This window comes from Nerophis lumbriciformis, linkage group LG36, assembly GCF_033978685.3.
Source record: "Nerophis lumbriciformis linkage group LG36, RoL_Nlum_v2.1, whole genome shotgun sequence".
In the NCBI taxonomy this organism is placed as follows: Eukaryota; Metazoa; Chordata; class Actinopteri; order Syngnathiformes; family Syngnathidae; genus Nerophis; species Nerophis lumbriciformis.
Window position 1 is genome coordinate 8194656 of NC_084583.2, and position 27735 is coordinate 8222390.

The 27735-nt window shown below is 34.6% G+C and overlaps 1 protein-coding gene and 1 long non-coding RNA gene across 2 annotated transcripts; one reads left to right on the forward strand and one right to left on the reverse strand.

Annotated features, from left to right (window-relative positions):
* Window positions 1–8165, reverse strand: LOC133576884 (uncharacterized). The gene is made up of 3 exons (XR_009811680.2): window positions 8103–8165; window positions 2393–2556; window positions 1–132 (listed from the first exon to the last, which is right to left on the reverse strand). It is a non-coding gene; the product is annotated as an uncharacterized lncRNA (long non-coding RNA).
* Window positions 7930–27537, forward strand: LOC133576881 (uncharacterized). The gene is made up of 5 exons (XM_061930243.1): window positions 7930–8026; window positions 18605–19172; window positions 22594–22715; window positions 22792–22847; window positions 25647–27537. Exons 2-5 carry the CDS (start codon window positions 18636–18638, stop codon window positions 25988–25990), a joined length of 1059 nt encoding a protein of 352 aa, XP_061786227.1. The 5' UTR covers window positions 7930–8026; window positions 18605–18635; the 3' UTR covers window positions 25991–27537.
* Window positions 27538–27735: the final 198 nt, after the last annotated feature.

Sequence of the window (27735 nt, forward strand, 5' to 3'; positions counted from 1 at the left end):
GGAGCTTATCCCCTGGTGCATGTCTTGGGAGGTGGGAGGAAGCCGGAGAGCCCGGAGGGAACCCACGCAGTCACGGGGAGAACATGCAAACTCCACACAGAAAGATCCCGAGCGCAGGATCCAACCCAGGACCTTCGTATTGTGAAATTAGAATTTGGATTAATCACAGGTGGAAAAGGAAAAGAGCGGGTCACTTAAGGTGCCAAAGAGGGAAATGGAAGACCACCTGACAGTGGCGGCCTATGCGTTTCCCACCTAGGCCTTCAGTGATGGACTTCAATGATGACCTCTCAAAATACCATCATTGATGTCACCACGTGACCATATACAGACACACATTTACGCAATACTGTGCATTGAACGACATCAACAGTGTACAAAACGGGTTATTTTCTGGCGCATTTAAAAATCAATAAACCCACATCAGCAATTAAAACATCTCATAGCCAGAACGTAGTTTCCTGCAATGTGTGTGCAAGATGGCGCCAGCTTGTTCGGCGAGTCGTCTGTTTTTCGTTTGCTGCAGCCTTATTTTTCTGCGCTTACTGGGATGTCTCCGCACTACTGTGCTATGATCGCCAAGCACTGCTTAATATCCGAGCTCAAAACTTTAGCGAGACATGGGTACCCAGATTCGACTTGGGAAATTGGACAAACCCCCCTCCCGTGCTGTCAGGTATCCCCGCTTACCTGCGTCGTACGCAGGCTCCTTCACGCAAAAAGCGCTCCAAGAGGCGGGGGAAATGGGGGCGTATTTTGGTGAAACTTAAGATCCTGCTGACAACGGATGTTGTTTCTGGACTTCAGCTCGGCGTTCAACACCATCATCCCGCAGCACTTGGTGAGTAAACTGGCCCCCCTTGGATTCAGTACCCCCCTATGCAACTGGCTGCTTGACTTCCTCACAGACAGACCCGAGTCTGTGAGAGTGGGCAACAACACCTCCAGTGCCATCTCCCTGAGCACCGGCTCCCCCCAGGGCTGTGTCCTGAGTCCACTGCTGTTCACGTTGATGACTCATGACTGCTGCGCCAGGTCCACTACTAACCACATTGTGAAGTATGCGGACGACACAACAGCAGTGGGCCTCATCCGTGACAACAATGACATGGACTACAGGGAGGAGGTGAAACATCTGGTTGACTGGTGCAGAACCAACAACCTGGTCCTGAACGTCGACAAGACCAAGGAGATCATCGTTGACTTCAGGAAGCACCAGTCCAGCCACACTCCTCTCTTCATCAACAGCACAGCGGTGGAGATGGTAAGCAACACCAAGTTGCAGATAACTGACAATATGACCTGGTCCCTACACACCGGAGCTCTTGTAAAAAGAGCTCAGCAGCGCATGCACTTTTTGCGTCGGATGTAAAGAGCACAGCTCCCTCCCCCCATTCTCACCACATTCTACAGAGGCACTATAGAGAGCCTGCTGACCAACAGCATCTCTGTCTGCACTGGAGCCTGCAGTGCCTCAGACTGGAAGTCTCTACAGAGAGTGGTGAGGACGGCGGAAAAGATCATCAGGATTCCTCTTCCTCTTATCCGTTTGATCGCAAAAAGCCGCTGCCTGACCAGGGCACAGAAAAGCTTAAGAGACTCCTCCTACCCCCACCAAGGACTGTTTTCACTGCTGGACTCTAGAAAGAGGTTCCGCAGCCTCCGTAGCAGAGCCTCCAGGTTCTGTAACAACCTACTCAGTGGCCTAGTGGTTAGTGTCCGCCCTGAGATCGGTAGGTTGTGAATTCAAACCCTGGCCGAGTCATACCAAAGACTATAAAAATGGTACCCTTTACCTCCCTGCTTGGCACTCAGCATCAAGGGTGACCAAGGGGATGGGTCAAATGCAGAGGACAAATTTCACCACACCTAGTGTGTGTGTGACAATCATTGGTACTTTAACTTTAACTTTAACTTCTTCCCTCCGGCCGTAAGACTCTTGAACGCATCATAATAATCCCCTCAATTCCCCCCAAAATGGATTAACTAGCTGGAATATAAAGACAATATAAACATCTCACAGCACTGAAACAGCACTCCTGAGAGTGCAAAACTATCTGCTTCTGGCCGCTGACTCTGGTAGTCCTGTGATCCTGGTGCTCCTGGACCTCACAGCTGCCTTCAACACGGTGGATCACAGGATCCTACTGTCACGACTGAAGCAGTATGTGGGTATCCTAGGTGTAGCCTTAAGCTGGTTTCAGTCCTACCTAACTGACCGGAGTTTCTCTGTACTTTCTCTCCTCTGTGGCCTCCCTTACCTGTGGGGTTCCCCAAGGGTCAATCCGAGGTCCCATACTCCTTCTACTGTTCATACTACCTTTAGGTGAAATCCTGGTCAAGCACAATGTCTCATTCCATTGTTACGCCGATGATGTTGAGATCTACTTACCTCTTAAGGCCACAGGACAGGTCGCACTCCAGCCACTGCTGGACTGTCTGACTGACATCAAAGCATGGATGAGTGCTAACTTCCTCAACCTTAACGAGAGCAAGACCGAGATCATCATCTTCTGCGAAACATCTCCAGCCTCGTTTGTCAGTGCTCCAGGTCCTCTGGGTGAAAACATCCGGTCCTCCGTGAGAAATCTCGGAGTGATCTTCGATAGTGCCTTTAAATTCACCAAACAGGTCAGCTCAGTGGTTCGTACCAGGTTTTACCATCTCAGAACCCTAGCAAAGACCAAGGCCTATCTCTCCTGACTGCAATCCACACCTTCATCACACACCGGCTAGACAACAACAACTCAGCGTACGCTAGCATTGATCAGGCATCACTCCGCCATCTGCAGCTTGTGCAAAACGCGGCTGACAGTCTCCTCACCAGCACCAAAAAAACGTGAGCACATCACCCCAGTCCTGGCCTCACTCCACTGGCTCCCTGTCCGTCACCACATTGATTTTAAATTACTTTTAATTGTTTTTAAATCCCTAAATGGCCTGCCCCCACAATACCTGACCGAGCTTCTGCACTATCATACCTCGTCTAGAGCCTTAAGGTCAGCTGAACAACTGCTGTTGGCGGTCTCCAGATCCAGGCTAAAGACCAGAGGGGACAGAGCCTTCTCCGTTGCCGCCCTTAAGCTATGAAACTGCCTCCCCCTCCACACCAGGTCAGCCCAGAGCCTGGAGGTCTTAAAAACCCTGCTTAAGACCTATCTCTTCTCGCTGGCCTTTAACCAGAGCTGAGCCCGCCCACTAGGTCACCATTTCTAGCCCCCCCCCGCCCCTTCACTTTAGTTTTTTTCAATTTGTTGCACTTTCATTATTTTATTATTTTTATCTTTCATTTGTACTTTTTATCCAAACCCTTACACCGTATCTTGTTTCGCTTATGCATTGTTTATGTTCTTTGTTTTTTGCTCTATGCTTTTTAACCTGAAAAGCACTTTTGTTCAATTTTGAAATTGTTGTAAATGTGCTATATAAATAAAGTTGCCTTGCCTTGCCTTGCCTACTGTCAAAATTGAAGTTGCAAAAAATATATTAAACGTGACAAAATAAAGAAATAAGCCATCAGCTGAGGGAATCAAAGGCCTTGTCCGCATAGACAAGACCTTACTTCCTGGCAAGTTGAAACTGTGGTGCCTACAGTTTGGATTGCTCCCCTGTTTGATGTTTACGAGATCCCCATGACCAAAGTCGAGAAGCTGGAGAGAACAGTAAGTGCATACATCAAGAAGTGGCTTGGCATCCCGCTGTGTTTCAGTAACATTGGCCTATATGGTCATGGTGCCCTGGAACTGCCCATCTCTAGCTTCAGGGAGGAGTTTAAATGCACCAAGGTGAGTCTGAGCATGACCCTGACTGTGTCTCAAGATGAGGTGATCCGAGCAGTTGCTCCCAGACTGGCAACTGGGAGGAAATGGATCCCATCTGAGGCAGTGTAGCAAGCCAAATCTGCTCTCAGGCATGTAGACCTTGTGGGACAAGTGCAGCATGGAAGAGGTGGGTTTGGACTTAGAGCTAGTCTACCCACATGGCACAAGGCAACATCTGCCCAGAGGAGAAAGCTGGTTGTTGATCAGGTTCAGCAACACGAGGCAGACAGATGTGCAACAGCAGTGGCACAGTCCAAACAGGGACAGTGGACTAGCTGGGAAAACCTGGAGCATTGTAGGCTGACATGGAAGGATCTTTGGGAAATGGAAGGGAGACAAATCAGCTTCCTCATCAGAGCCACCTACCATGTTCTTCCCACACCCAAGAACTTAAACCAATGGTTTGGAGAAGATCCTTCTTGTGCACTCTGTCAAACCCCTCACATCCTCACCGGCTGCTAAACCAGTTTGTCTCAAGGCCGCTACACCTGGAGGCACAACCAGGTCATAAGACAACTGGTGATCACCCTGGAAGAAAGAGCAGGACATCTCCCAGCAAAAGTGGAGGCAAGCCTTCTGGATTCTGCCTAGGACTGGAAAATGCAGATGGACTTAGACCAGAAACTCATCTTCCCGCCAGAGATCATTACAACCAGCTTCAGGCCGGACCTGGTCCTGTGATCAACCTCCCAGAAGACTGTGTTCATTGTTGAATTAACTGTGCCATGGGAGGCAGCAGTTGGTGAAGCATATGCGCGCAAACAACTGAGGTATGCGGACATAGAAGCCGAGGCAGAGCGGCACGGCTGGCGTGCCCGAGTGCTTCCAGTTGAAGTCTGGTGCAGAGGCTTCTTTGCCACGTCCTCAACCAAGCTTCTGAAAGGAATGGGAGTGAGAGGTCGGGCCTTCCGGCGGGCTGTCACATCGCTGTCAGATGCTGCCGAACGAAGTAGCAGATGGATATGGATGAAGAGGAAGGACCCAACTGGGCTGCAAAATGACATCTTGGGGTAAAGGCAGAGGGGGGCACACCTGGGACGCCAGACGGGCTCAACGGCCAAATTTATTTGGTGCGACCAAAAAAGCTACGACGCCACCACAACTGGCTGCTGCTGCTACGATTACAGAAAAATAAATAAATTCTCATAAACGGTCTAATTCATCAGATAGTAACAGTTCATGTAAACTTTTCAACTGTTCAAGACCATCATTGTCACATGCTAACAATTGTGTGTAATAATGATAATCTGCATTAGCACATGGACATTAAATCAGTTTTAAGTGGCATTAAAAAACATTAAACTACAGCACCTGCAGAAACCCCCAGCAGGTGCCAGACATGGAAACAACATTGGGAACTTGTTGAAATAGGTCCTGATGTTGAACAGCTCAAACATAACGTTGAAACAACATGCTTTTTGACGACGTTTAATTAACGTTGGGTTGTGACGTTGATTTGACCATTGAAATTTGGTCATTTCCCAACCAATATTCTACAACACAAATACAACGTTGAAACAACATACTTTTTGACAATGTTTAATCAATGTTGGGTTCTGAGGTTGATTTGACCATGGAAATTTGGTAATTTCCCAACCAATATTCTACAAGACAAATACAACATTGAAACAACATACTTTTTGACTACGTTTATTCAATGTCAGGTTATGATGTTGATTTGACCATTGAATTTTGGTCATTTCCCAACCAATATTCTACAACAGAAATACAACATTGAAACAACATACTTTTTGACAAGGTTTAATCAATATCAGGTTGGGACGTTGATTTAACATTGAAATTTGGTCATTTCCCAACCAATATTCTACAACATAAATACAACGTTGAAGCAACATGTTTTGTGACGACGTTTATTCAATGTCAGGTTGTGACATTGATTTAACATTGAAATATAGTCATTTCCCAACCAATCTTCTACAACACAAATATAATGTTGAAACAACATGCTTTTTGACAACGTTTATTCAATGTTGGGTTCTAAAGTTGATTTTAGCATTGATTTTTGGTCATTTCTCAACTAATATTTTACAACACAAATACAACGTTGAAGCAACATGTTTTGTGACGTTTATTCAATGTCAGGTTGTGACATTGATTTAACGTTGAAATTTGGTCATTTCCCAACCAATATTCTACAACACAAATACAACGTTGAAACAACATGCTTTTTGACAACGTTTAATTAATGTTGGGTTGTGACATTGATTTAACATTGAAATATAGTCATTTCCCAACCAATATTCTACAACACAAATACAACGTTGAAACAACATACTTTTTGACGACGTTTATTCAATGTCAGGTTGTGACGTTGATTTAACGTTGAAATATAGTCATTTCCCAACTAATCTTCTACAACACAAATATAATGTTGAAACAACATGCGTTTATTCAATGTTGGGTTCTAAAGTTGATTTTAGCATTGATTTTTGGTAATTTCTCAACTAATATTTTACAACACAAATACAACGTTGAAGCAACATGTTTTGTGACAACGTTTATTCAATGTCAGGTTGTGACATTGATTTAACGTTGAAATTTGGTAATTTCCCAACCAATATTCTACAACACAAATACAACGTTTAAACAACATGCTTTTTGGCGACGCTTAATCAATGTTGGGTTCCGACATTGATTTGACCATTGAAATTTGGTCATTTCTCAACTAATATTCTACAACACAAATACAACGTTGAAACATGTTTTGTGACCACGTTTATTCAATGTCAGGTTGTGACGTTGATTTAACGTTGAAATTTGGTCATTTCCCAACCAATATTCTCCAACACAAATACAACGTTGAAACAACATGCTTTTTGACGACGTTTATTCAATGTCAGGTTGTGACGTTGATTTAACGTTGAAATATAGTAATTTACCAACCAATATGCCACCACACAAATACAACGTTGAAACAACATACTTTTTGATAACGCTTAATCAATGTTGGGTTCTGAGGTTGATTTGACCAATGAATTTTAGTCATTTCCCAACCAATATTCTACAACACAAATATAAGGTTAAAACAACATACTTTTTGACAACGTTTAATCAATGTCAGGTTGTGATGTTGACTTGACCATTGATATATTGTCATTTCCCAACCAATTTTCTACATCACAAATACATTGAAGCAACATGCTTTTTGACGATGTTTAAGTTGGGACGTTGATTTAACATTGAAATTTGGTAATTTTCCCAACCAGTATTCTACAACACAAATACAACGTTGAAACAACACACTTTTTGACAACGCTTAATCAATGTTGGGTTCTGAGGTTGATTTGACCATTGAAATTTGGTCATTTCTCAACCAATATTCTACAACACATATACAACATTGAAACAACATGCTTTTTGACTATGGTTATTCAATGTCAGGTTGTGACGTTGATTTAACATTGATATATAGTCATTTCCCAACCAAAATTCTACAACACAAATACGTTGAAGCAATATGCTTTTTGACGACGTTTAATTAATGTCGGGTTGTGACCTTGATTTGACCATTGAATTTCGGTCATTTTCCAATGTTGAAACAACATACTTTTTGACGACGTTTATTCAATGTCAGGTTGGGACGTTGATTTAACATTGAAATTTGGTCATTCCCCTAACCAACTGGGTCAAAAATATGCACGCTTGTTTGTTTCCCCTCAGTCCTGTCAGCCGCGCTTGGAATGGTGTGACGTCACAAATGTCTCCTGCGGTCACGTGTGACCCGGAGAGCGCCTGATCAAAAATAAATATCCATCTACAGTTTTTAATACAGTCTGTCATCCAGCTACCGTGTCACATATTTTTTGTGTGTTCGTATCATTTTCAAGCAGTCTTTTTGCGACATACTCCTCCACCGGGAGCGCGCTCGGGGACCCGCAGGCAGCAAAGCGTCCTTTTGGTTGCCATGGCAACCCTACGACAACTCAACCCGCACCCAGCGAACCTCTCTCTCTCTCTCTCTCTCTCTCTCTCTCTCTCTCTCTCTCTCTCTCTCTCTCTCTCTCTCTCTCTCTCTCTCTCTCTCTCTCTCTCTCTCTCTCTCTCTCTCGCTCGCTCTCTCTCTCTCTCTCTCTCTCTCTCTCCCCTGCTTTGCAAGTTTTCTCCCACACAAGTCCACCTTTCACCCCCCAAAAAGACGCACTTTGGCCGGCTTTCTTTCCAGCGGAACCTTCAGAGCGCCTTCGGTAAGTTTTTTTTTTAATTGTTCTTGTCATTCGTGCGCCACAAAGAGGGACGTGAATGGACGCGGCAGGGGCTCACCTGGAGGGAACAAAAGGCGTCTTTCTTGAAACTTTATATTGTTCCGCCATTTGCTGCCTGAACTGCACGCTTTGTGACAACAAGGAGAACCTTGCAGGACACACATTTGTTCAAAGCAAACACGTCGTTTGTGACGTGATGCACCATCATGATGATGATGATGATGATGATGATGATGATGGTGGTGGTGGTGGTGGACTTTGAACGTTGTGGTGAAGGCCCAGCAGGAAGTGGCTAACATTTAACTGCACAGCCAATTAACGAGAGTTAATTTATAACCCTTATTATTTGTATTCTGTGTGTCCAACTTCACTGCATGTTTGTAGTATTCCGACAGCAAAATGTTACTCTTTCATAATAAAGTACACCGGTCAAAGCTGCGCTGTGGAACATTTACCAGGATTTCACAGTAAAATACTCTAGTGCAAATGTGTTGTCACTTAAATGACTGTACAGAAGAAGAAGAAAAAATGATACCTTATATTTCACAGCAATGAGCTGCCAGTTCACAGTAAAATGCCGTAAATGCAAATGAGTGGATTATACTTTCACAATAATATTTACAGTATTTTACTGTGAAAGTATTGCACAACAACATTTATAGTATTATACTGCAAAGGTAACATTTTTACAGTATTTTACTGTGAAAGTTATGCACAGTAACATTTATAGTATTTTATTGTGAAAGTTATGCACAGTAACTTTTACAGTATTTTATTGTGAAAGTTATGCACAGTAACATGTATAGTCTTTTATTGTGAAAGTAATGTACAGTAACATTTACAGTATTTTACTATGAAAGTTATGCTTGGTAACATTTATAGTATTTTATTGTGAAGGTTATGCACAGTAACATTTACAGTATTTTATTGTGAAAGTAATGCACAGCAACATTTACAGTATTTTATTGTGAAAGTAATGCATGATAACATTTATAGTCTTTTATTGTGAAAGTAATGTACAGTAACATTTACAGTATTTTATTGTGAAAGTTATGCACAGTAACATTTACAGTATTTTATTGTGAAAGTAATGCATGATAACATTTATAGTCTTTTATTGTGAAAGTAATGTACAGTAACATTTACAGTATTTTACTGTGAAAGTTATGCTTGGTAACATTTACAGTATTTTATTGTGAAAGTAATGCATGATAACATTTATAGTCTTTTATTGTGAAAGTAATGTACAGTAACATTTACAGTATTTTATTGTGAAAGTTATGCACAGTAACATTTAGGGTATTTTATTGTGAAAGTAATGCATGATAACATGTATAGTCTTTTATTGTGAAAGTAATGTACAGTAACATTTACAGTATTTTACTGTGAAAGTTATGCTTGGTAACATTTATAATATTTTATTGTGAAAATTATGCACAGTCACTTTTACAGTATTTTATTGTGAAAGTAATGCACAGTAACATTTACAGTATTTTATTGTGAAAGTAATGCACAGTAACATTTACAGTATTTTATTGTGAAAGTAATGCACAGTAACATTTAGGGTATTTTACTGTGGAAAATAATGCACAGTAACATTTACAGTATTTATTGTGAAAGTAATGCACAGTAACATTTACAGTATTTTATTGTGAAAGTTATGCACAGTAACATGTATAGTCTTTTATTGTGAAAGTAATGTACAGTAACATTTACAGTATTTTACTATGAAAGTTATGCTTGGCAACATTTATAGTATTTTATTGTGAAAATAATGCACAGTAACAATTGCAGTATTGTGAAAGTAATGCACAGTAACATTTACAGTATTTTATTGTGAAAGTAATGCATGATAACATTTATAGTCTTTTATTGTGAAAGTAATGTACAGTAACATTTACAGTATTTTATTGTGAAAGTTATGCACAGTAACATTTACAGTATTTTATTGTGAAAGTAATGCATGATAACATTTATAGTCTTTTATTGTGAAAGTAATGTACAGTAACATTTACAGTATTTTATTGTGAAAGTTATGCACAGTAACATTTACAGTATTTTATTGTGAAAGTAATGCATGATAACATTTATAGTCTTTTATTGTGAAAGTAATGTACAGTAACATTTACAGTATTTTATTGTGAAAGTTATGCACAGTAACATTTACAGTATTTTATTGTGAAAGTAATGCATGATAACATTTATAGTCTTTTATTGTGAAAGTAATGTACAGTAACATTTACAGTATTTTATTGTGAAAGTTATGCACAGTAACATTTAGGGTATTTTATTGTGAAAGTAATGCATGATAACATTTATAGTCTTTTATTGTGAAAGTAATGTACAGTAACATTTACAGTATTTTACTGTGAAAGTTATGCTTGGTAACATTTATAATATTTTATTGTGAAAATTATGCACAGTCACTTTTACAGTATTTTATTGTGAAAGTAATGCACAGTAACATTTACAGTATTTTATTGTGAAAGTAATGCACAGTAACATTTACAGTATTTTATTGTGAAAGTAATGCACAGTAACATTTAGGGTATTTTACTGTGGAAAATAATGCACAGTAACATTTACAGTATTTATTGTGAAAGTAATGCACAGTAACATTTACAGTATTTTATTGTGAAAGTTATGCACAGTAACATGTATAGTCTTTTATTGTGAAAGTAATGTACAGTAACATTTACAGTATTTTACCATGAAAGTTATGCTTGGCAACATTTATAGTATTTTATTGTGAAAATAATGCACAGTAACAATTGCAGTATTGTGAAAGTAATGCACAGTAACATTTACAGTATTTTATTGTGAAAGTAATGCATGATAACATTTATAGTCTTTTATTGTGAAAGTAATGTACAGTAACATTTACAGTATTTTATTGTGAAAGTTATGCACAGTAACATTTACAGTATTTTATTGTGAAAGTAATGCATGATAACATCTATAGTCTTTTATTGTGAAAGTAATGTACAGTAACATTTACAGTATTTTATTGTGAAAGTTATGCACAGTAACATTTACAGTATTTTATTGTGAAAGTAATGCATGATAACATTTATAGTCTTTTATTGTGAAAGTAATGTACAGTAACATTTACAGTATTTTATTGTGAAAGTTATGCACAGTAACATTTACAGTATTTTATTGTGAAAGTAATGCATGATAACATTTATAGTCTTTTATTGTGAAAGTAATGTACAGTAACATTTACAGTATTTTATTGTGAAAGTTATGCACAGTAACATTTACAGTATTGTGAAAGTAATGCATGATAACATTTAGTCTTTTATTGTGAAAGTAATGTACAGTAACATTTACAGTATTTTACTGTGAAAGTTATGCTTGGTAACATTTACAGTATTTTATTGTGAAAGTAATGCATGATAACATTTATAGTCTTTTATTGTGAAAGTAATGTACAGTAAAATTTACAGTATTTTATTGTGAAAGTTATGCACAGTAACATTTAGGGTATTTTATTTTGAAAGTAATGCATGATAACATTTATAGTCTTTTATTGTGAAAGTAATGTACAGTAACATTTACAGTATTTTATTGTGAAAGTTTTGCACAGTAACATTTACAGTATTTTATTGTGAAAGTAATGCATGATAACATTTATAGTCTTTTATTGTGAAAGTAATGTACAGTAACATTTACAGTATTTTACTGTGAAAGTTATGCTTGGTAACATTTATAATATTTTATTGTGAAAATAATGCACAGTAACATTTACAGTATTTTATTGTGAAAGTAATGCACAGTAACATTTACAGTATTTTATTGTGAAAGTTATGCACAGTAACATGTATCGTCTTTATTGTGAAAGTAATGTACAGTAACAATATATATATGTGTGTGTGTGTGTGTGTGTGTGTGTGTGTGTGTGTGTGTGTGTGTGTGTGTGTGTGTGTGTGTGTGTGTGTGTGTAAATATATATATATAGGTGTGTATATATATATATATATATGTGTGTGTGTGTGTGTGTGTGTGTGTGTGTGTGTGTGTGTGTGTGTGTGTGTGTATGTATATATATATATTAAGGCTGAAACGACGCGTCGACGTAGTCGACGTCATCGGTTACGTAAATACGTCGATGCCATTTTTGTGCGTCGATGCGTCGCATATTTACGTCACACTACTGTCATGGCGGATCGCAAAGCAGACGGTGCGAGCGAGGAGAAAAAAGCACGCCAAAAGTCATCAAAAGTGTGGGAGTATTTCAATAAACGGCCTAATAATGTTGTTGTATGCACACTGTGTCGAGCGGAAATGGCCTATCATAGCAGCACAACGGCTATGAACGAACATTTGAAAAGAAAACCGACAGCGTTCTTGCCATCACCATCAACTAGTCAATCGTCCGCGTGCGTATACGTTGTCATCATTACACAAAAACATGAATGTGTCATTTGTATCTGCGTTGTAAATTCATAAACTAAAGCACCGTTTCGCTCTGAGAGGTGCGTTTGGCGTGCCTGTTCAGTGTTTACAAAGACGCACTCCTCTTTAACGCTGTGGAGAGGCGGGGCCGGCGAGCGAGCGGCGAGGTGGGGCGCGCCGGGAGCGACGCCGCAATCGTGCCCAGGTGCGCGATCCGCGCACCTGGGCACGATCATCCAATCTCCTCTCGCTGAAGAAAAAGGGAGCAGCAGAGAGAAAGGGAAGAGAGACTGGAAGGAGTCAGAGTGAAGCTGACGTGGAGCGAGAGAGGAGGAGAGACAGAGACAGGGGACAACGAGCGAGCGAGGAAGAGGAGCTGAAAAGCGAGGAAAGAAAGAGAAAAGATTTGGAAGAGAAAAGACTTTGTGTAAAATTAAAAGATTGTAAACCTGGCAAAGCCGTCTGGCGTTCAGTCTGTCGGTCCTGAAAGAACCCCACGGCACAAGACGTGTCACAAACGCTAACGTTAATTAGTTGTGCAAATACCTTTTACAACATTAACGGTTACATATACTATGTACAAACCAACAATTAACTTTCACTTTAATCATACTATCATTGTTGTGTTATTAAGCAAAATAAGCAATACTTTTACTTTTGTTGAAATGTTTACACTGTTACAGAATATTTTGTTTTGCACTTTTTTGTATTGGATGTTTATTTTTATTTTTGCACATTTTAGCAAATAAGCAATACTTTTACTTTTGTTGAAATGTTTACATTGTTACAGATTATTTTCGTTTTGCACTTTTTTGTATTGGATGTTTATCTTTATTTTTGCACATTTTAAAGCAAAATAAGCAATACTTTTACTTTTGAAATGCTTATACTATTGCAGAATATTAAGATTTGCACTGGATGTTTACTTTTATATTTGCACATTAAAAAGCAAATAAGCTACTTTTAATTTTGTTAAATGTTAAAAGTTTTAAATGTTTACATTGTTACAGAATATTTTGTCACGTTGTTGTCAATGTTGACTGAGTGGCCATACTTTTTTTTTTTGGTAAATAAAAGCCATGCCTTTTGAAAAAACTGGCCTACATTTATTTTTTCATCTTCATTTTAAATAAAAAAAATAATCGGTAAAAGGAAAAATAATCTATAGATTAATCGAAAAAAATAATCTATAGATTAACCGATTAATCGAAAAAATAATCTATAGATTAATCAATAAAAAAATAATCGTTAGCTGCAGCCTTAATATATATATATATATATATATATATATATATATATATATATATATATATATATATACATATATATGTGCATATATATATATATATGTGTGTGTATATATGTATATGTGTATATATATATATACACAGTATATATATATATATATATATATATATATATATATATATATATATATATATATATACATATATATGTGCATATATATATATATATATATGTGTGTATATATGTATATGTGTATATATATATACACAGTATATATATATATATATATATGTATGTATGTATGTATGTATATATATATATGTGTGTATGTATAAATATGTTTGTGTATATGTATATATGTATACATATATATACGTATACATATATATATGTATACATATATACATATATGTATGTATATATGTATACATATATGTATGTATATATATGTATACATATATATACATATATGTGTATACATATATGTATGTATATATGTATACATATATGTATGTATATATATATATATATATATATATATATGTATACATATATGTATATACCGTACATATATACATATATGTATATATATATATATATATATATATATATATGTATATATATATATATATATATATATATATATATATATATATATATGTATATATATATATATATATATATATATATATATATATATATATATATATATATATATATATATATATATATATATATATATATATATATATATATATATATATATATATATGTATGCAGAGGTGGGTAGTAACGCGCTACATTTACTCCGTTACATCTACTTGAGTAACTTTTGGGATAAATTGTACTTCTAAGAGTAGTTTTAATGCAACATACTTTTACTTTTACTTGAGTATATTTATAGAGAAGAAACGCTACTTTTCCTCCGCTACTTTTATCTACATTCAGCTCGCTACTCGCTACTAATTTTTATCGATCTGTTAATGCACGCTTTGTTTGTTTTGGTCTGTCAGACAGACCTTCATAGTGCCTGCGTTTCAACAAATACAGTCACTGGTGACGTTCACTCCGTTCCACCAATCAGATGCAGTCACTGGTGACGTTGGACCAATCAAACAGAGCCAGGCGGTCACATGACCTGACTTAAACAAGTTGAAAAACTTATTGGGGTGTTACCATTTAGTGGTCAATTGTACGGAATATGTACGGTACTGTGTAAACTACTAATAAAAGTTCCAATCAATCAATCAAAAGTGTGAAGGAAAAAAGACCATTTTTAATTTTAACCGTACACCCCGTCAAAAGCCTAAAGACTGACTGCACAGTTCCTGTCTTCACAATAAAAGTGCCGCTCCATCGCGCCTGCGCTTTCAAAATAAGAGTCTCCGAAAGCCTGCGCAAACAAGCTAGCAAGCTACGGAGTTTGCCGCCAATGTATTTCTTGTAAAGTGTATAAAAACGAATATGGAAGCTGGACATATAAGATGCCAAAAACCAACCACTTTCATGTGGTATTAGACAGAAAGGAGGAACTTTTTTTCTCCTCCATTTGAAAACATGGACGCTATCATCACTACTGTCTGATTCCTATCAATGCAAGTCATCAGAATCAGGTAATACACCAACTTATATTCTTGTCTTCATGAAAGAAAGGAATCTATATGTGTTAAACATGCATGTATATTCATTAAAACACCTTTAACATGTAAACAAAAACGGCAAAAAAATATATATATAAATGATATACTGTATATATCAATGTATGTATATATATATATATATATATATATATATATATATATATATATATATATATATATATAATGTGTGTGTGTATATATATATATATATATATATGTATATATGTGTGTGTGTGTGTGTGTGTGTGTATATATATATATATATGATATGTGTGTATATGCTACTCATCAGTTACTCAGTACTTGAGTAGTTTTTTTACAACATACTTTTTACTTTTACTCAAGTAAATATTTGGGTGACTACTCCTTACTTTTACTTGAGTAATAAATCTCTAAAGTAACAGTACTCTTACTTGAGTACAATTTCTGGCTACTCTACCCACCTCTGTATGTATGCATGCATGTATATATATATATATATATATGTATGTATGTATGTATGTATGTATGTATGTATGTATGTATGTATGTATGTATATATATATATATATAATATTTATATAACCTACTCAGTGGCCTAGAGGTTAGAGTGTCCGCCCTGAGATGGGTAGGTTGTGAGTTCAAACCCCGGCCGAGTCATACCAAAGACTATAAAAATGGTAGCCATTACCTCCCTGCTTGGCACTCAGCATCAAGGGTTGCAATTGGGGGTTAAATCACCAAAAATGATTCCCGGGCGCGGCCACCGCTGCTGCTCACAGCTCCCTTCACCTCCCAGGGGGTGATCAAGGGGGATGGGTCAAATGCAGAGAATAATTTCGCCACACCTAATGTGTGTGTGACAATCATTGGTACTTTAACTTTTTAACTTTAATTTTAAATCCTACAAAAGGTGTAATTCAACCTCTCAACCACTAGATGCCGCCATAGTACCTTGAAGTACCATATATTCCAATTAGACGCATATTTGAATCTGCCAACAATTTATATGTAAGGATATGCATATTATATGTATGTTATATGTATATCATATGTACGTTTGTATGTTATATGGATATTATATGTATGTTATATGTATATTATATATATGTGTCATGTATCATATGTATATTATGTGCATATCATATGTATGTTATATGTATGTCATATGTATATTATATGTGCATTATATGTATATCATATGTATATTATATGTATGTAAAAAGTGTATCACATGTATATCATATGTATGTTATGTTTATTATATGTATATTAAATGGATATTATATGTATATCATATGTATGTTATATGTATATTATATGTATGTTAATTGTATATTATATGTACATCATATGTATATTTTATGTATATCATATGTATATTATATGTAAGGATATGCATTTTATATGTATGTTATTTGTATATCATATGTATATTATATGTATATTATATGTATATCATATGTATGTTATTTGTATGTTATATGTATATCATATGTATGTTATATGTATATCATATGCATATCATATGTATATTGTATGTTTATTATATGTAAGGATATGCATATTATATGTAAGTCTATGTTTATTATATGTATATTATATGGATGTTATTTGTATATTATATGTATATCATATTTATATTATATGTATATCATATGCATATTATATGTATATTATATGGATGTTATTTGTATATTGTATGTATATCATATGTATATTATATGTATGTCATATGCATATTATATGTATATCATATGTATATTATATGCATATTATATGTAAGGATATGCATATTATATGTATATTATATGTAAGGATATGTATATAATATGTATATTATATGGATGTAAAAAGTGTATTATATGTATATCATATTTATATTATATGTATATTATATATATGTCATATGTATATTATATGTATATCACATGTATATTATATGTAAGGATATGCATATTATATGTATATTATATGTATATCATATGTATATTATATGTAAGGATATGCATATTATATGTATATTATATGCATATGGGGAGGGTGATGACACATGAATGCTGTCTCCCTACACACACAACAAGATTCCAGGAAAATTCAAAGGCAGCATCAAACTGCAAGTACGGGCGCTTCATTGAAATCGGAGGCAAGAATGTTGATGTTTATGTCCAGGAAGTGTTTATCCATCAACACATGGCAACATGACACTTGTTGCTGCTGCTAACTCAAGTGCAGACATTTTTTAAATCAGATTCATCACATTTTGGTATTTGGATCCATCATGGCGAGGGTCATGTAATCGCAAATTATGTTAGCTTAAATAGTGTCTAATTATGCAAAAATATGTTATCAAATATTCAAACCATTTTTTTTTTACCAGAAATAAATACTAATAATAATGATTTCAAAGCAAGTTATCCATCAAATTGTGCAATGTAAAAGTAGCAATAGATTTCATGCTCACATTGTGAAATTTACTGTGTTTTTTTTTTTTTACAAAATTTTTCTTTAAATGAAAAAAAATACAGTACTTTTTTTGACTGTAATAAACTGTGGTGTCGTTTTGGCATTCACAGTAACACACCCAAAAATGTACACTTGTTGATTTACGGTAAAAAACAAACAAAAAAACTGGCAGCTCAGGTGCCAAAATTTTACTGTAAAATTGCATTATTTTTAATTTACAGTAAAAAAAACTAATATAAATTTTACAGTAAAATTCTGGCAACTGAGATGCCTTTGTTTTTGTTTTTTAACCATAAAAACACCAATACTGTGTTTCCATTTACAGTAATATATACCAGTGTTCCCCAACCACCGATTGGTACCGGGCCGCACAAGGAAAAAAAATATATATATATATATATATATATATATATATATATATATATATATATATATATATATATATATATATATATATATATATATATATATATATATATATATTTTATATTTTTTATTTTTTTCATTTTTTTAGTAAATCAACATAAAAACACAATGTATACACTATATTTCAATGCATATCAATACAGTCTGCAGGGATACAGTCCGTAAGCACACATGATTGTATTTCTTTATTAAAAAATAAAAAATAAAAAATAAAAAATAAAAATGTTTGTCCGCGGGACAAATTTTAAAGCGTTGACCGGTCCGCAGCTACAAAAAGGTTGGGGACCACTGATATACATTTCATTTTCAGGTGAAATTATTGCAACTTTTTTTTTTTTTTACATTTTAGCTTTTCAAAAATCTACTAAAGGCTTTTAATTTAGAATGTTTGTCTTTCTTTCAGCGGTCGAGGTGAAGGACTTCCTGAGAGCGAGATGGACAACATGTCTCCGTGTCCCACCACCTTCTCTCTCTCCCCGCACATCTCCTTCCCTCTCTCGCCCATCTCCTTCCCGCCATCCCCGACCTCGCTTTCTCCGGCTGCGGCAGATTCCCCGCAGTCCTCCTCGTCCCCCCTTTCCGCCGCGTCACATCACCCGGGATTGGGACCTCCCACGCCGAGTCCTCCAAACATCTGGGACCAGGATGACCTGACCTGCCTGAGCTGGCTCCATCAGAGGGGGAACCTGCTCCCCCTGCAGCCCCTCTCCAAAGGGACCCTGCCCTCGGTTCAGCTGGAGTCGCTGGGCCAGCACCCCGCCTCGTCCAAGCCGCCGTACTCCTTCAGTAGTCTGATCTTCATGGCCATAGAAGACTCGCCAGACAAGAGGCTGCCGGTGAAAGACATCTACGGGTGGATCATGGACCAGTTCCCCTACTACAGGACGGCCAGCGCGGGGTGGAGGAACTCGGTACGCCACAACCTGTCCTTGAGCAAGAGCTTCTGTCGCATGGAGAGGGACAAAAGTCAGGTGAGAACCTCTCAGTGCACTTCATTCATAGGTTCTAGTGCACTGACTACCATGTTTGTGGGACAAACTTTGTTATTCACATGTGAATAATGCTGTATAACAGACTGTATGTATGTTACTCACAAGTGAATAATGCTGTAAAATAGACTGTATTTATGTTATTCACATGTGAATAATGCTGTATAATAGACTGTATTTATGTTATTCACAAGTGAATAATGCTGTATAATAGACTGTATTTATATTATTCACATGTGAATAATGCTGTATTATATACTGTATTTATATTATTCACATGTGAATAATGCTGTATAATAGACTGTATATTATTCACATGTAAATAATGCTGTATAATAGACTGCATTTATGTTATTCACATGTGAATAATGCTGTATAATAGACTGTATTTAAGTTATTCATGTAAATAATGCTGTATAATAGACTGTATTTATGTTATTCACATGTGAATAATGTTGTATAATACTGTATTTATATTATTCACATGTGAATAATGCTGTATAATAGACTGTATTTATATTATTCACAAGTGAATAATGCTGTATAATAGACTGTATTTATATTATTCACATGTGAATAATGCTGTATAATAGACTATATTTATATTATTCACATGTGAATAATGCTGTAAAATAGACTGTATTTATGTTATTCACATGTGAATAATGCTGTATAATAGACTGTATTTAAGTTATTCATGTAAATAATGCTGTATAATAGACTGTATTTATGTTATTCACATGTGAATAATGTTGTATAATACTGTATTTATATTATTCACATGTGAATAATGCTGTATAATAGACTGTATTTATATTATTCACAAGTGAATAATGCTGTATAATAGACTGTATTTATATTATTCACATGTGAATAATGCTGTATAATAGACTATATTTATATTATTCACATGTGAATAATGCTGTAAAATAGACTGTATTTATATTTTTCACATGTAAATAATGATGTATAATAGACTGTATTTATATTATTCACATGTGAATAATGCTGTATAATAGACTGTATTTATATTATTCACATGTGAATAATGCTGTATAATTGACTGTATTTATATTATTCACAAGTGAATAATGCTGTATAATAGACTGTATTTATATTATTCACATGTGAATAATGCTGTAAAGTAGACTATATTTATGTTATTCACATGTGAATAATGCTGTATAATACTGTATTTATATTATTCACATGTGAATAATGCTGTATAATAGACTGTATTTATATTATTCACATGTGAATAATGCTGTATAATTGACTGTATTTATATTATTCACATATGAATAATGCTGTATAATAGACTGTATTTATATTATTCACATGTGAATAATGCTGTATAATAGACTATATTTATATTATTCACATGTGAATAATGCTGTATAATAGACTGTATTTATGTTATTCACATGTGAATAATGCTGTATAATAGACTGTATTTATATTATTCACATGTGAATAATGCTGTATAATACTGTATTTATATTATTCACATGTGAATAATGCTGTATAATAGACTATATTTATGTTATTCACATGTGAATAATGCTGTATAATACTGTATTTATATTATTCACATGTGAATAATGCTGTATAATTGACTGTATTTATATTATTCACAAGTGAATAATGCTGTATAATAGGCTGTATTTATATTATTCACATGTGAATAATGCTGTATAATAGACTATATTTATATTATTCACATGTGAATAATGCTGTATAATAGACTGTATTTATGTTATTCACATGTGAATAATGCTGTATAATAGACTGTATTTATATTATTCACATGTGAATAATGCTGTATAATACTGTATTTATATTATTCACATGTGAATAATGCTGTATAATAGACTATATTTATATTATTCACATGTGAATAATGCTGTATAATTGACTGTATTTATATTATTCACAAGTGAATAATGCTGTATAATAGGCTGTATTTATATTATTCACATGTGAATAATGATGTATAATAGACTATATTCATATTATTCACATGTGAATAATGCTGTATAATAGACTATATTCATATTATTCACATGTGAATAATGCTGTATAATAGACTGTATTTATGTTATTCACATGTGAATAATGCTGTGTAATAGACTGTATTTATATTATTCACATGTGAATAATGCTGTATAATAGACTATATTCATATTATTCACATGTGAATAATGCTGTATAATAGACTGTATTTATGTTATTCACATGTGAATAATGCTGTATAATAGACTGTATTTATATTATTCACATGTGAATAATGCTGTATAATACTGTATTTATATTATGTATCTCCACACAAATATTTGTTTTTATACTAAATGCTGAATGACATCACATGGACAAAGATAGGACCTTCTGGAGGAAAGTTCTGTGGTCAGATGAAACAAAAATGGAGCTGTTTGGCCACAATACCCAGCAATATGTTTGGTGGAGAAAAGGTGAGACCTTTAATCCCAGGAACACTATGCCTACCGCCAAGCATGGTGGTGGTAGTATTATGCTCTGGGCCTGTTTTGCTGCCAATGGAACTGGTGCTTTACAGAGAGTAAATGGGACAATGAAAAAGGAGGATTAGAATAGAATAGAATGGACTTTATTGTCATTATATTTGCATATAACGAGATTAAGGACTCCAATTTAAGGTGCGGTAGTGGAACCAAATATGGAATAAAATAAATCACACAAGTCGTAATAAAGATAGAAAATAAGAATTTAAATAAACAGACTACTATCCAATAAAAACAATAAGCAATCCTGTACAATATACAGAACCTTGCTGATGACCTCAAAATTCTTCAGGACAAGCTAAAACCGTGAATGTCAATCAAGTGACGTTGCCAAATGTGGTTCCTTGCTTTAATAAAGTGCCACATTAACGGTTGTTTATTTATTATATGTTATTATATATTATTATTACGGTCCTTCATACCGATAGCCATCAGACTGTATAATGCATATGTTCCTTTGACTGTACATGTACTGTAATTGTATAACATATTTATATTATTCACATGTGAATAATGCTGTATAATAGACTGTATTTATGTTATTAACATGTGAATAATGCTGTATAATAGACTGTATTTATATTATTCACATGTGAATAATGCTGTATAATAGACTGTATTTATATTATTCACATGTGAATAATGCTGTATAATAGACTATTTATATTATTCACATGTGAATAATGCTGTATAAAAGACTATTTACATTATTCACATGTGAATAATGCTGTATAATAGACTGTATTTATGTTATTCACATGTAAAAATACCTAAATGTTTAGTGTCTATTGTGAGCGAACTGTGGTGCTGAATTTCCCCCAGGGATCAATAAAGTACTTTCTATTCTCTTCTCTGCTTGTTTTCAGTCGGTGGGGAAGGGATCTCTGTGGCGTGTGAGTCCGGAGCATCGGGCGGCGCTCCTGGAGGTGCTCCGGAAGACTCACACTTACCACGGCACCAACAGCAGTCTGATCAACAAGCCCGCCCTGTAAGAAATACTCACCCTTTTTCATTGCAAATACCACAAACGAGACTTTTTAAGTCTTTCTTTCTGGCCTGTGCAGACTGGAAGGTGTGGACTACGGCGTGTCTGTGGTGTGTGACTCCATGGAGATGTCAGGTCAGTGGACCAGCTAATTAAGACTTTTCAATTAGCGCACATGCGACCCTTCTGTATGGATTTCGTGTTTCATCGGGGCCGTAACAGCGCTCCCTGTCACTTTTATTGCCGCCGTCTTCTCAACCCCTCACCGGCTTTCTCTCAGCATGCAACATTGTTCCTGTGTTTGCATTCTGTTGCCCTGGCAACGACCTTCTATTTCCCCGGTAACGCAGCAATAGCCTCCTTAATGTCCATGTGTTTTATATGCAAGCCTCCGTATGTATAAATGTCTACGTGTCCATGGGGCCCCCATCCAGAGGGTCTTTTCCATGACTGCGCATGTCATGTGCGTGAAGCAACAACAAACACACCACATGGTGGCGCTGTTATGCAATCCCATCAATTAGATTGACTTTCATTTTTGAGGCGCTGCAAAAACATTAATTGTATCACTTTAGGATGTCTAGTGTTCAGCAGGGGTTCTTAACCTTTTTGACCTCGGGCCCCAACTTTTCCACTACACAGAGACCCGGGGCCGACTCAAATATTAACACTAGATCTTACTATTGATTTGAATGGTATTCAATAGTTACAGCTAACCTACTTACAGTGGTGATATGAAACCTTGTATTAATCGCAAATAATTTTTATCAAACTAATTACAAAAATAAATACACTGCAAAAGAAAAGACATGTAAAAACTGATGGAAAAATAAATTTACGCAGTGCTAAAATAAATCAATTCTACATGAAATAATAATAAATAATAATAATACAGTATATATGTTTCTTAAATAGACTGTCCATAAAAATTGAAGTGCAAATGAAAAAACAGCTTCATCAATTTAGTCATATTTTTTTGCTAAAATAAATAAATTTTACATGAATTAATAATTAAAAAAAATAATACAGTATATGTTTCTTAAATAGACTGTCCATAAAAATTTAAGTGCAAATTAAAAAACAGCTTCATCAATATAGCAATATTTTTTTGCTAAAATAAATAAATTGTACATTAAATAATAATAAATAATAATAATACAGTACCGGTATATATGTTTGTTAAATAGACTGTCCATAAAAATGTAACTGCAAATGAAAAAACAGCTTCATCAATTAAGGGACAAGCAGTAGAAAATGGATGAAATTTAGTAATATTTTTTTCTAAAATAAATAAATTCTACATGAATTAATAATAAATAATAATAATACAGTATATATGTTTCTTGAATAGACTGTAAAAATGTAAGTGCAAATGAAAAAACAGCTTTATCAATTTAGTCATGTTTTGGCTAAAATAAATACATTCTACATTAATTAATAATAAATGATAAAAACACAGTATATATGTTTCTTAAATAGACTGTCCATAAAAATTTAAGTGCAAATGAAAAAACAGCTTCACCAATTTAGTCATATTTTTTTGCTAAAATAAATAAATTCTACATGAAATAATAATAAATAATAATAATACAGTATATGTTTCTTAAATACTGTCCATAAAAATTTAAGTGCAAATGAAAAAACAGCTTCATCAATTTAGTCATATTTCTTGGCTAAAATAAATCATTTCTACATCAATTAATTAATAATAATAATACAGTATATATGTTTCTTAAATAGACTGTCCAGAAAAATGTAAGTGCAAATGAAAATACAGCTTCATCAATTTAGTCATATTTTTTGGCTAAAATAAATAAATTATACATGAAATAATAATAATACAGTATATGTTTCTTAAATAGACTGTCCATAAAAATTTAAGTGCAAATGAAAAAACAGCTTCATCAATTTAGTCATATTTTTTGCTAAAATAAATAAATTCTACATGAATAATAAATAATAATAATACAATATATATGTTTCTTAAATAGACTGTTCATAAAAATTGAAGTGCAAATGAAAAAACAGCTTCATCAATTTAGTAATATTTTTTTGCTAAAATAAATAAATTCTACATGAATTAATAATAAATAATAATAATACAATATATATGTTTCTTAAATAGACTGTCCATAAAAATTTAAGTGCAAATGAAAATACAGCTTCATCAATTTAGTCATAATTTTTGCTAAAATAAATAAATTCTACATGAATTAATAATAAATAATAATATTACTACAGTATATATGTTTCTTAAATAGACTGTCCATAAAAATGTAAGTGCAAATGAAAAAACAGCTTCATCAATTTAGTCATATTTTTTGCTAAAATAAATAATTTTTGCCAAAAAAACTAATTTCTACATGAAATAATAATAAATATTAGTAATACAGTATATATGTTCCTTAAATAGACTGTCCATAAAAATTTAAGTGCAAATGAAAAAACAGCTTCATCAATTTAGTAATATTTTTTGGCTAAAATAAATTCTACATGAATTAATAATAAATAATAATAATACAGTATAGATGTTTCTTAAATAGAATGTAAATAAAAATTTAAGTGCAAATGAAAAAATAGTTTATTCAATTTAGTAATATTTTTTTTTGCTAAAATAAATAACTTCTACATGAAATAATAATAAATAATAATAATACAGTATATATGTTTCTTAAATAGACTGTCCATAAAAATTTAAGTGCAAATGAAAATACAGCTTCACCAGATTAGTCATATTTTTTTGCGCTTCAGCAACTTCTCTATGAGTTTAGCTCCGGACTTCTTCTGTTTGTTTCATATTGTCATTACTGCCACAGGTGGTGTAAAAGTGTATTACAGCTGAGTTGAGAAACAAGATATTTTTTGCGGGACTTTGCAACTTGTTGTCTATTTTAAAATGTCACCCATATTTTTTTCCTGTTTTGCCCCTTCCAGATTCCCTTTCCCCCTCCCTCATGCTGACCCAAACCCTGACCCCTGACAACCCGACCTTCGCCGACCACCCGGATTTTCCTTTGACCCCGGATCACGAGGAGCTGGTCGCCATAGAGCCGGTGGAATACCAACAGGAGGAGCTGAGCGGGGTGGACTTAGAGAAAGACCCCCTGGGGGACAGCGGCTACATCGAGTTGCATTACTACCAGTCTCAAGAGTACGAGTACCTGGTGTTGCCGGACGACACCGAGCTGGACTTGGAGACCGTGGAGATACTCCAGCTGGACGTGGAGGCCCAGGAAGCTGCTGGGTCCCTCCTGGACTTGGCAGGGGGCGTATATTAATATCCACGAATCGGATAATTCTCGTATTTTGCCTCTTATCTGTGACGATGGCACTGCCTGGTGATTTAGATGTAGTTCCTGATAAGTCAGCACTTTGTGGACAAAATATAGACTTTTTAGAGGAGTATTCATAATTGTCTGTCATTCTCAGGTGTGGAAGATGTCCTTCTGACTGACATAGAACCCATTTTTCTTCATATTGTCCCACTGTCATGCAAATGTCAACAACACCCCAAGCAGCCAAAATAGTGGGAAAAAGAGATTATGACGCAAACATAAGACATACGTCGTTTTCTTGATCTTTGATAGAACTTCATTTTCAAAATATCATTTCAGCTACTTTTGAAGCAGGGGCGATCAAAGCGCGGCCAAGGTTTGCGGGCCGTTTTTTTCTAATTCCCGAAATAAAACTAAAGCATTGCGTGTAGCAGAACATTACAGAGGATGGGAAAATAATTAAAAGGTTAGAGAAAAATAAAAGGATATGGAAATACCTGAAAGGGGTCATTTTATGCCAAACTTTTCTCCCCCGGGTACCTGTTTTTGAGTGTTCGGGATCCCCGTAAGTCCTGAAAATGTGAAATCAAACCTCAAGGCGATATTTATAAAATAGTCTTGCCTTCTTCTTCAGAACACGCTCCAAACGAGGGACGTTTTTCGTTTTATGGTAGCCATTTTGTAGTCCAAATTTGTAGTCAATTAGTTCCTACTTTTTCTGTATATCCTGTTGTGGGGCAGACTGGCTTGTACATGCACATGCATGCTAAAATCCTCCACTAGTGCTGTGAATCTTTGGGCACCACATGATTCGATTGGGTTAAGAATCGATTCTCAATTTAAAATCAATACTTGTTAATAACATTGGGTGTCAGTTCTATGATTAACTACGTTCCTCCATAAAATGGATAATCAGCTCTGATCAATGTTTATGTTTCTTAAAAGAAAACTGGTTTTGTTTCCCAAACATTTAATAAAGTCAAATACAAATAAGGCAACAAGAGAAGTATCCAACACTTCTATTTTCTAAAGTAAATGTGTACAGCAGATATTGATTATCTCCATCAACTATATGATTTGTCAGAGTGGCTGAAAAATTTAAAACAACTAAGAAATTGCAACATTCAGTGTTTCTGCAGTGAAAAAGATTTGAACACTTTTTTTTAATGTGTAACACTTTTATTCTGTCTGAACAGCTAATTGTGGCCTCATTTTATAGGATATAGTTAAATGACTAAACAACATCAACAACAACATACTGTCATTTCAAATGAGTTTTGTATGAACTCTTTATTTAAGGTTCACTGTATATTCATTTTAGTGATTTTTATTCTCGATTAGTCTCATTTTGTTTGTGGTCATTCTGTTTCTTAGTGTCTTTATATTCCTGTAAAATGTGAGAATCTGGATATAAATGTTTATTTTGGCATTGTTTAATGTCCTACACCATCATAACAACACTGCCATGTCAGGGTCCTCTGAACTGATCACCTCAAATCCTACAAATGTTATTTTTTGCTTGATTTTTTATCTAACACATTAAATCTGTAATTCTGGTACTGTCCCTTACATTTTTTTAAATCCGAAATGTAATTTTCTTTATATATATATATATTTTAAATGGTTTGTTGGGTATATTGTGGAAGCCAGTTTTCCCACTAAAAAAATGGTAAGTCATAATTATGAGATAAAAGGTCATAATTGTGAGGAAAAAGTCATAATTGTAAGGAATAAGTCATTGTTATGAG

Excerpts from the sequence above, each read along its gene's own strand:
- LOC133576881 (XM_061930243.1), top strand. The coding sequence starts at position 18,636 with ATGGACAACATGTCTCCGTGTCCCACCACCTTCTCTCTCTCCCCGCAC. Across the intron at positions 22,716-22,791 it reads CTGATCAACAAGCCCGCCCT|ACTGGAAGGTGTGGACTACG; the intron begins GTAAGAAATACT and ends TGGCCTGTGCAG. Across the intron at positions 22,848-25,646 it reads TGACTCCATGGAGATGTCAG|ATTCCCTTTCCCCCTCCCTC; the intron begins GTCAGTGGACCA and ends TGCCCCTTCCAG.